We start from the raw sequence: 9,954 nt of genomic DNA on the forward strand, positions 1-9,954 counted from the left end.
ATCTGGCGTACACATGGCCTTGAGCTGTTGTAAAGCTTTTCAGATCTAACGACAGTCACTTGTTGTTACCATAACACACTTTTTATGTCTGTTTCGTAAAACATTCAGATGGTATTGCCCACCACTAAAGTACATACAGACCACTACTCTTTGACACAGAGGAAATTCCTAGCCCACAGCAGCATGAGCGTCTGCCTGTTCCCTGGAGGTACATGGCATCACCATGGGGCAGGGAACAGGCCAGTACAATGTTTTGTGGTGTGTTACTTTTCTCACCTCTTTCCTTGTGATTTGAGAGCTGCCACATTCAGTTTGGCTTTGAGTGTTCCTGAAATTGGCCCAATTAATTAGTCCCGAGTTTCAGAGGCACAGCTGCAAACAAATGCTGTAAACTGTATCCCGGCCTGATTAAAATGGCCCCCTTCCCCTCTCTCTCTGGCAAACCTTTTAGAATCCAATTTCAAATAACTATAATGAACCCTTTAAACCTTCAACTTTGTAAGCTCCCTCTACCTAGCCAGCTAATTGACACTCCTCAGCAAGACACTTCCCCGAAAAGGGGACACTTACTTAACAGCCCTATCGATAGCATTCAATAAGCACGCTCCTTGCTCCAGGCTGGGAGTGCGGTGCAACAGAGCAGCTCCCTGCTGCCCCAGCACATCCCTACCACTACCCCTTTCATGAAAAGGAGTCAAAACCCAAGGTTTCATTCACTTCCCACCTCCTTCTCCTTCCCAGGTGACTGAACAAAACCCACTCGAGCCTACCTCGTTTTCTGTCTTTCCATCTGAACTGGTGGCAGCCGATAACACTGCCACGTAGAAGGCAGCGCTTATCTCCTTGTCTCTTGTTAGACTAGTGGGCAGGACAGGCTAACATTGTAGAGCCAAAGTATGGAAGGGAAAATTCAGACAAAACAATATGAAACAAACAGGGTTTCCCCATAAAAATCTTCCTTCTCTACCCATAATCAACACCAGCTGAAACCCATTTAAACTGAACAGTCAGGATTGATATGTTTGGGAAAATTCACATCATTAACATTCTCTGAAGTAAAGAAGCTAGAATTTAATATGTTTAGAGAGTACACATCTAATTACGGTCCTCCAACTTTATTTGCAGCTTTTAAAAATGCACATTTAGAAAGCAGCAAAGGAAAGAGAATGTCTGTCACTATTAAATTTTATTATTTTTCTAAACAATACCAGATGCTCATATACAGAGGAGGTCAAAGTGTCTGCTCCAAAGAACTTGGAAATCATTCTCATTTTGCCACAAACAGCAAAATGTACATTTTCTACGCAAGGACTCTCCACACTTGAGCTGCATTGATGTATACCAATACTATAACACACTTCTTGCAAAAAAAGTCACAGCAAAGCTAAAGGAAAGGTAATTTGAACAAGAGAGCATAATAGGGTTGAAATGGCCAGTTCTTGAACTTTCAGTTGTCTCCGAATCTGCATTCAACTGCTAGCGCAAAACCTACAGATGCATAGAAACCTTGCAAAGAAGCATATCACTGATGAACATTTTTGTTTTAAGTCAGCTTGTCCGAGGTCAGACACCTCAGAGTCTGCTGCTTCACAATGTCACTTACTGTAAGGATCACTACTTGGAATGGGAGAACGCCACTCAGTGCCCTGTGCCGCAGTTTTCTGGCAACAAACCTGTGGTAAGAGTGATGTTTGTCTTCTGTTTTTAACTTAATGTCCTTCCTTTGGAGGCCAAATGTCTTAGGTAGTAGGGGGCTGGAGTGTGTGCTAGTGACTGACAATGTCATGTTTAGAGAGTAGTTTCACATTTCTCTTCCATGACCTCTCCCTGTGCATTAAGATATTGATCCCGACCTCCTATATAATCAGTACAGACAGGTACAGATGAAGAGTGATGTGTAAAATTTTGGTGTTATTAATAAAATTTTTTATTTCTGGAAGATCCTTTAGTTAGGCAACACTCCCTCTGAATGGTATGGATTTCAGAATTGTACTCTATTTAAATGCTGTGTACATTTATTTTTAATTATTCAGTATCACCAATATCCTTGATGTGTTCATTGCACAGAGCCTCCAAGTGAAAACCTTATGAGGGTAAAGAGATAGAAAATACAATGGAACAGTAAAGCTAGGGATTGAAGTTAATATTGTTATTTTAACTAATAGTACTTTAATATGGATAGTCTAAACACCAAGGGAGAATAAGTTGGAGATAAAATTATGTCCTTGCTTTGGGGCACATGCTTCATATTGTCCAGCCTTGATGTCTTAAGTTAGGTAAAAAGGAGAGAATTTGAAACAATGAATTATGAAAGGGAAAGGCGAAAGGCAGGAAAAATGTCCCACGGAAGGGTGGTTTTGCTGCAACAAGATTGCAAATCCACAGGGGGTAATTAAGTAGCAGACTTGTACAGTATGTCAGATGTCTAGCATCCAAACAAAATCATTTAACATTTACAGCTCAAGATTTAGCTTGCTCATATGCAAGTTTTTGTTGTTTCTTCCAAAAAGAGAAAACATACCAGAGGAAATCTTAAAGGAGAAAAATTAGCATTCAGTGTCTTGTAGCTCTTTTAATGGCTGACATAGATTTTTCTTAAACTAAACTATTGTTAGCCACTATCCAACCCGCATATTAATGAGAAAATGAATGCCTCTCTAAAAATTTCAGCTACAATGTCGCCATAAAAATCAATACATGGCTACGCACCATGAATACAGACACAAGCTTGCTTCCAACAGCATGTCTTCACATTCATTATCAGAAAGCTAACTGGAGAGAACTTCCACTTCCCCGTGTTAAACCTGTTTTGCCACACTTTGCTGCATACCCAAGGCCATACTTGCAAAGTCGCATTACCTTAAATGAATTGTGATAGTACCATATGGCATATAGATCATCTATAAGAAGAGTGCTTTGCTGGATGGGTAATGTCCTATGGTGTGATACCTGCTAGACACCGCAGTTCGCACAAATTCATTCAGAGGCTGAAAAGGCCTGACGAGGCTTGCACAGCACTGGCAGGGGCAGATGTGGGTGTGAGCGAGCAGGGAGGGGACAGCCTTGTGCACAGCTGGGATTGTGTGAGGTGACACTGGAGTGCACGCTCCGCTGGCCGCGGCTCCTGGGGGAGGCTACCACAGCGGAGCCCCTCTCTCAGTCATGCCACATCTGCTCCCCTGCTCCGTATTTCAGCAGGTAGGAGCCTGATCTGGCTCCCACTGAGGACGAAGGAGCATTTCTGTTGCACCCGGGGCATCCGGACTTTTATCCTCACAGTCTCTCCTGAGCCACCACTGCCCCATCTCAGTTCATTCTCATTATAGGAGGAAACACCACTTGGGCAAGAATACTGATGCCCTGATTAGCCGGCCAGGAGACATGTTGCCTGGCAGCCCATCCCTCCTCGTGGATGCCCTGTTGTCCCAACCCAGCCAAAAGATATTTTGGATTGAATGCTCCATTGCACTGGAGTGATGGTACATTTGAAATCTCAGCTGAGCTCTCGCAGAGGGTAGCCTGCAGCCTTAATATTCCTGTCACGTGCTTTTATTTACAGGTAGCACAAATGGAAGGGAGGAAAAACAGGTCTCATCATTATTGTGGCTTGATATATGCAAATATATTCAAGACATGCGAGCTCACCCACTGTGCAGAGACACCTGTAGTATTTAGGGACAACGGATGTGTTGAGTTTCTGCTTTAACTGAGAATCTTCTGGCTTATGCTGGTTTCTTCCCATTATTAAATCATGCATTTTTTTAATTTAATTTTCAAGACTTAACCTTGGGAAATTGCCACTCCATCCTCTTAGCACTTTCTAAGGAAGCCACATAATTTTATGGCTTGCTTCTCATAAAAGATACTTTATAACCCCTGTTACCCAGCTTGTGGAGCAAAGTCAATGTTTCAGCAAGTAAAGTTACTCTTTGGAGATTTTAAAAGCACATGATTGTGGAGTCTTCAGTTTGCTAGAATGAGCTGTGTAATTAACAAAACTGGAAATAAAACAGTATCTCCTATAGAAAAAAAAAGATTTTTTTTTTAATCATGAAGATTCAATTATATCTAATTATCTTAGCTATCAGTGCAACTCAGTGAAATCATCAGCTACTATACTTGAATAGCCAAGTATCTTCGATTGTTACAGTGATCGGTACATACGATTAGCAAGTACAAGCACAGTAATAATCTGCAATACTTAAAGAATGACCAGCTTAGTATCCTAGATCAAAAAAACGCATTTATTGATACAGAGCTGTCTAATGGATTAAATGGAAATATAACCCATTCCTCTAATTGAATGTTTAGGACTTAACGTTTTCTCATGCAGCATCAGAAAACTCACAGCTGACAATAAGAGCTACTCCTATCTGACCCTTCTGAAATATTTTAGACTCTGAAGAGTGAAAAATAGTAAGGCTATAGGTAATATTGTATAAATGTATGCATCTATACACCTTCAGGCCCAATTACATCTATATGTAACACCTAAATAGATTAATCCTTTTGTCTTTTAGTAGGAAAAGATTTTAAAAGACTCTTCTTGGCCAGAATACAGATAGACATTAGCACCGCTTTTGGAGTGCGTCTGTGAAGGAGTCCCATATGTCTGTTCCACAAGAAAGCCAGAACCGCTACAGTAGCAACAGAAATACTCACTTGAGAAAGGCAAACCAAAAATCACAGAAGAGAAATAAAATAACTTCATTTTAGGCTACCTGCTAATTTAAGCCAGAAATGCAAAATATTTTTGTAGACATTAAAATAAATGTTGTTTTTTAATATGCAACTTTCTACAGGCTTGGAAGTGGGTTTTAAGTCCTATGGTGTTGTACATCTATGAAAGAATTGTTAGATTTTGGAGATTTCAACAGGAGGTGGTCATTACTAAGGTATGTAACATAGTTTGCATGTCTGCTTAAAAAAAAAGTTATGTCAATGACTTTTTTTATCTTTTATAGATAACTTCTCTATATTATGACCTCATTTTTTACTCCTAGCTTCAGCAGCTCTTCCATCATTACCATGGTTTCAGCCAAGTATTGATTTTAGGTTTTGCATTTATTCCAATAGCGAATCCATAAGAATATTCCATATGGGACCAAACTTGATTAATGAAGTGCCAGACTTTACACCACCATAACATAAACATCTGCGCAGAGGGTCTCTCTTTTTAATGAACTGAAACCGTGTTCCACTGCAGTAAAAGCCAGAGACGCCCTCAACTTCAGTAGGACATGTTTTTTACATTCAAATCTGGAGGCTTCCAAGGAGATTAAGGGTTATACTATCAGTTAACATAAATAGTCGAAGCTTCATTAATACCACTGTAACAATTTATCCCTGTTTGGGGAATGCCACTATTGAAGCAGCTGAGTCCACACGTATCAAGCCGGTGATCAGAAACAGGCTTATCTTGTGTGAGGGGAAAAACATGTCGGATAAGTCTTGCTGCTGATTTCTGAGAATCTCAGTATACTGTGTGTGACATATAAAACTGGCTCCTTAACTGAGATTACCTCTTAATAGAAGTATATTAGAACTGAGCTCACTGGGTTTTTTTCTTCTTGCCAAACCAACAAGAATCCCATACATGTTAACTGTGTTACACGAGAGTGAAACTGGGAAATTATTCCAGTCTATTAAGGAATACTTTTGCATAGGCTCTACTAAGATAGAAAGTTGACAAATTGTTCAGTTGCTACAGCTTTAACTCTGCCTCTTACACTCACAAAGCAAGCTGCCCCACAATACAGACTGTACTCACCCTCAAGCTGTTGGGCAGCAACAGCACTGCAACATGCAGTTTAGGCCAAAATCTACAAGATGTTTAAAAATTACTGTGCATCCCAATTTGCATTAACTTGTGGTTGAACTCAGGTAGAAATGATTGCAAAGTCACCTGTAACCTAATGGAAACAAACAGTTACTCTTCTGAAGGAAAATAAAACAGGTCCTTTTATTATTGTTTAGGTGGTGATGCATTCCTCTGGAGTCCTTGAGCTTCACATGAAGAAACGTGACTTTAAAATGGGACCTGGTCAATATATCTTTCTACAGTGCCCATCTGTCTCACAGCTGGAGTGGCACCCTTTCACCCTCACCTCAGCTCCTGAGGAGGACTTCTTCAGCGTTCACATACGGGTCGTCGGGGATTGGACTGCAGCCCTCTTCAAGGCCTTTGGAGCTGAGGAAAAAGCTTTCAAGGAATTGTGGATGTTACCAAGGTTTGAATAACAAACAATACATTTTAAAATGTTAATTCTACATTTTAAAATAAATGTTAACATCTTAACTTTAATTAATTTTGTATGTTTTCTTTATGATACAGTATTAGATCATAGTTCTGGATCCATAAATATGCCATTACGCTAAAAAACCCGCAAATAACACAGTCATGAACTTGGGCCAACAGCTACCAAGAAGATGTGATGACTAATCCAAGATTTAGTCATGAACTTGGGCCAACAGCTACCAAGAAGATGTGATGACTAATCCAAGATTTAAAGTCCATATCAGTATCTATAACTCTGTTGCTATCATCTAAATCTCTATATCTATATCATCTACATCTACACCTAAGGATATCCATTTCAACAGATAGGTGCTTGAGAACTGAATCGAAATGACACTGGAAGCTATCTGCTAGCTTTGTGCCTGTATGCTTACGCTCTGATGGCACCCATCACCTGCTTTTTCCTTTCAGTTACTTAGATATTTTGTGGCCCCAGAAACTTCTGCCTGAACGTTACTTCATTCCAGCAGTCTCCCTCAATGCTGTCTCCAGTGTCCAAACCCTGCTCCACTTTATAAAGGTTACTGGCATTCAAATTCTGTATCTGTGGCATCTTAATCCAAGCAAAAGTTTGGTGCTTCGTGTTGCAAGCCAGCAGGGCTCCGCTGAAGTTAATGGGGCCATCCTGACTTACACCAGCTAAGCATCTGGCTCTATATGTAATGCATTCAAACCATGTAGCTCCTTGCAGGCATAGCGGAGATTTTCAGCAAAGAAGAGCCTGGCACAGGATCATTTCAATTCTGGTGGAGTGTGAAGGGTCTGGGACTGAAGGGACAATTTTCCCCCTGGAAAATTGCTTTTGATGAGGGAGTTCTAGTAAAACTGAACAGCAAAAGGCACATGTTTAACTACATTTATATAATTTAATGGGACTTGGATGCTAAAGAACATTCTCCTAGAAAGCGTACAGACACCATTGAGCTACGGAGGCATACTAGAACGTGGTGGGCAGAGAAGAAAGTCTGGTCCAGTCTTTGCATTGTATCAGTTAATAAGAATTAGAAATTAATGCCGTGCCTTTATTAAAGGCAACTGGAATGAGAAGTATGCCGTTTCAGCAGAACTGGAGCAAAAATTGTCCAAAGTGATTGACAGCCAGTGTAAAGAATGAGAAAGAGAAAAATGTTATCAAACGTTACTGGCCACAATGCAGGGTTGAAATTAACAGCGCTGTCATATATAAAGACTCTTCTTTTTAATCTTGTTAGGGTGCCTAATGCCATCATTCAGTTGCTTTCTTGCAATATATTAAAAAGAAAATTTCAATATTTAAGCTAACAATAAAGCAAAAAACAAGTCTTTTTCACAGGTTTCAATATCTAAAGATAAACACCAAATTGGTGACTATATTAAAAAATAACATATAGCAGAAACTAAGCAGAAGACAGCAGCCATGTAGCAACTGAATGATAAGGTAAGGTTCTAAAAATAAAATATGTATATTGTAATTAATAAAGGAAGACTAAAATAAAATGTACGTGCATTTATACAGGTAGCAAAGACAGTTAGTTGTGATTTCTGGACAATGTGAGAGATAAGACCATAAAATAGACTATTCCTGTGAAAATAATCAAGTTCCATATTATGCCTCTTTGGGATTTTGGCTCACTTAATTGCTGTTTCAGCACATTGTCCCAAAATCTAACTTCTCTCACAGTCAGGAGTAGTACATAATCATGCTGATCAGCAAATGTTTAAATTCTAAAAATAATACAAGAACCTGCTAATATTACTTTTCCAAAAAAAAATACTTCTCCTGCCTTCCCCAAAAGTGAAATGCTTCTTTCTAATGAAATTGTGTAGATGGACACAAAGAATATGGACAATCCAGGCCACAGCTAGAAATAGTCTATAGCCCTATTTTCTACTCCTCCCTTGGCAAATGTAAATGTAGTATTTTTTGTCACTTTCTTTACCTACCTTCCTCCACCCTCTCTAGATGAAGTGAATGGGTTGTACAGCTCAGTTGCTCTTTCTCCGCTTCCTCCTCCTTACTTCTCTGAGTCTTTGTATTTGGTGAAGCTTTCTAGCTATGGCTGAGCAAGGCATTCAAACCAATGACGGGATCTCTGTCACCCGAGGATTTAGGAGCAGACTAACAAGACAAATCTCTGTAAGGAATGATTCAGAAATGATTGATCCTGTCTTGTAGCACAGAGGCAGACTAAAGAATCTCTTGAAATTCCTTCCAGATAATTTTTTTCTCAATCTACTAACAATAATGAGAATTGCTCCCAAGCCCACATTGAACTACATAGAAAGCTTACCTGAAAGCAGTTCTTAGGCACTTTACACATATACCCTAAATTAACCGTATTTTACAGGAAGTTTTGAGTGCTCAAAAAGTACAGGGCTGGGCAATAATCTGAAAAACAATACATATTAAAAATATTTATCTTATATCTGAGGCCAGAATTCCAAAAGTTATCCCTGAGTAGCTGTTGCATTTGCTACCGCACTTGCAGAGCATTTGGAATATTGAAATAAAAATGAATCATGCGACAAGTACAAATGAAAGGGAAAACGTTTGCTAGGACTTCAGGTACACTTTGAGAAAGCAACAATAGGGTTTTAGATACGTTGTGTCCCTATATTTGTGTGTACCATTGCTTGGTGATCCCCCTTTCTTTTCCTGTTAAAACATTTAATTCTTCCTATGTCTGCATATTTGTTTGTAGTATTTAAGTGGAATTTTAAAGATGATTCATGCAATAAAGAGCACAAAACAGTAGAAGATCTGAAAGAAGGAAAAACCTCATTTTTCCTAAGGACTGGGTGTTAGATGGTGAAACCATCTTCCAGAGCACTTACGTTATTTAAAGACAGACTGGACAGAGCACTCCAAAGTACTGTGTGTATTTACATTCCATGTCGCTAGAGGAATGAATCTGATTATTTAATAAACTTTTTCATCTCTAATTTTGACCAAAATGAATGCCTCAGCATCAGCAACATTGATTATAGGAGGCAGTAACATAAACAAGCGTTTCTTCTTACACATTTTGCCTTTATGTCAGATACTGGGTACACTATTGTTGCAAAAAATGCATTTCTGAAATATTGGTTTTTCAGAAAGAGCTGAGAAAATAGTAGTTTCCTTACATATGATGACCTCTTTCTTGCTTTCTCTTTTATTACTTTAACACATATAGAAAGAGAACTTTTCAAAATGATTAATATAATCTCTTCCTCTTTAATATATACAATATAGAAAATAAAGCTCTAAAACAGGATGCTTTTCAGTAATTCATAATTAAATATGCAAATTCCACAGCTAAATTTGGACATGCAATTACATGACTAATCACATTTCAGAAAGCCAGAAAATTGCAATTGCATGCTTAAATAGATGGCCAGGCCCCAAACCCACATGGGTGCTCTTGTTCCCTCATTTCAGAAAAAACAGTTGCTTTGCTATTAAATGGCACCCACTGAAAATTAAATGTGTTTGTATGGGTAATTTGTGTGCCAGTTTAGACAAGTCTTTTCTCTTTTATTTTAACAGAAGTTCAGTTTTGAAAATACGTAGCCCAACAAATTTTAACCTTTCTGTCATTTCATACGTTGCTGACTCTTGACTAAATGTCTCGTTGCTGTAGAGTGGCCGTGGACGGACCATACGGATCTGCAACCACAGACGTCTTTCACTACCG

At 39.0% G+C, this 9,954-nt stretch overlaps 1 protein-coding gene across 1 annotated transcript in view; it reads left to right on the plus strand.

Annotated features, from left to right (window-relative positions):
* Positions 1–9,954, plus strand: part of NOX3 (NADPH oxidase 3) — a 45,495-nt gene that overhangs the window by 20,364 nt on the left and 15,177 nt on the right. Inside the window, 4 exon segments of the mRNA XM_009334289.1 lie at positions 1,549–1,678; positions 4,803–4,895; positions 5,977–6,230; positions 9,901–9,954. Of these exon segments, the coding sequence (XP_009332564.1) occupies positions 1,549–1,678; positions 4,803–4,895; positions 5,977–6,230; positions 9,901–9,954 (531 nt within the window).

The sequence above is a fragment of the Pygoscelis adeliae genome, unplaced genomic scaffold (assembly GCF_000699105.1).
Source record: "Pygoscelis adeliae isolate BGI_AS28 unplaced genomic scaffold, ASM69910v1 Scaffold261, whole genome shotgun sequence".
Classification (NCBI taxonomy): Eukaryota; Metazoa; Chordata; class Aves; order Sphenisciformes; family Spheniscidae; genus Pygoscelis; species Pygoscelis adeliae.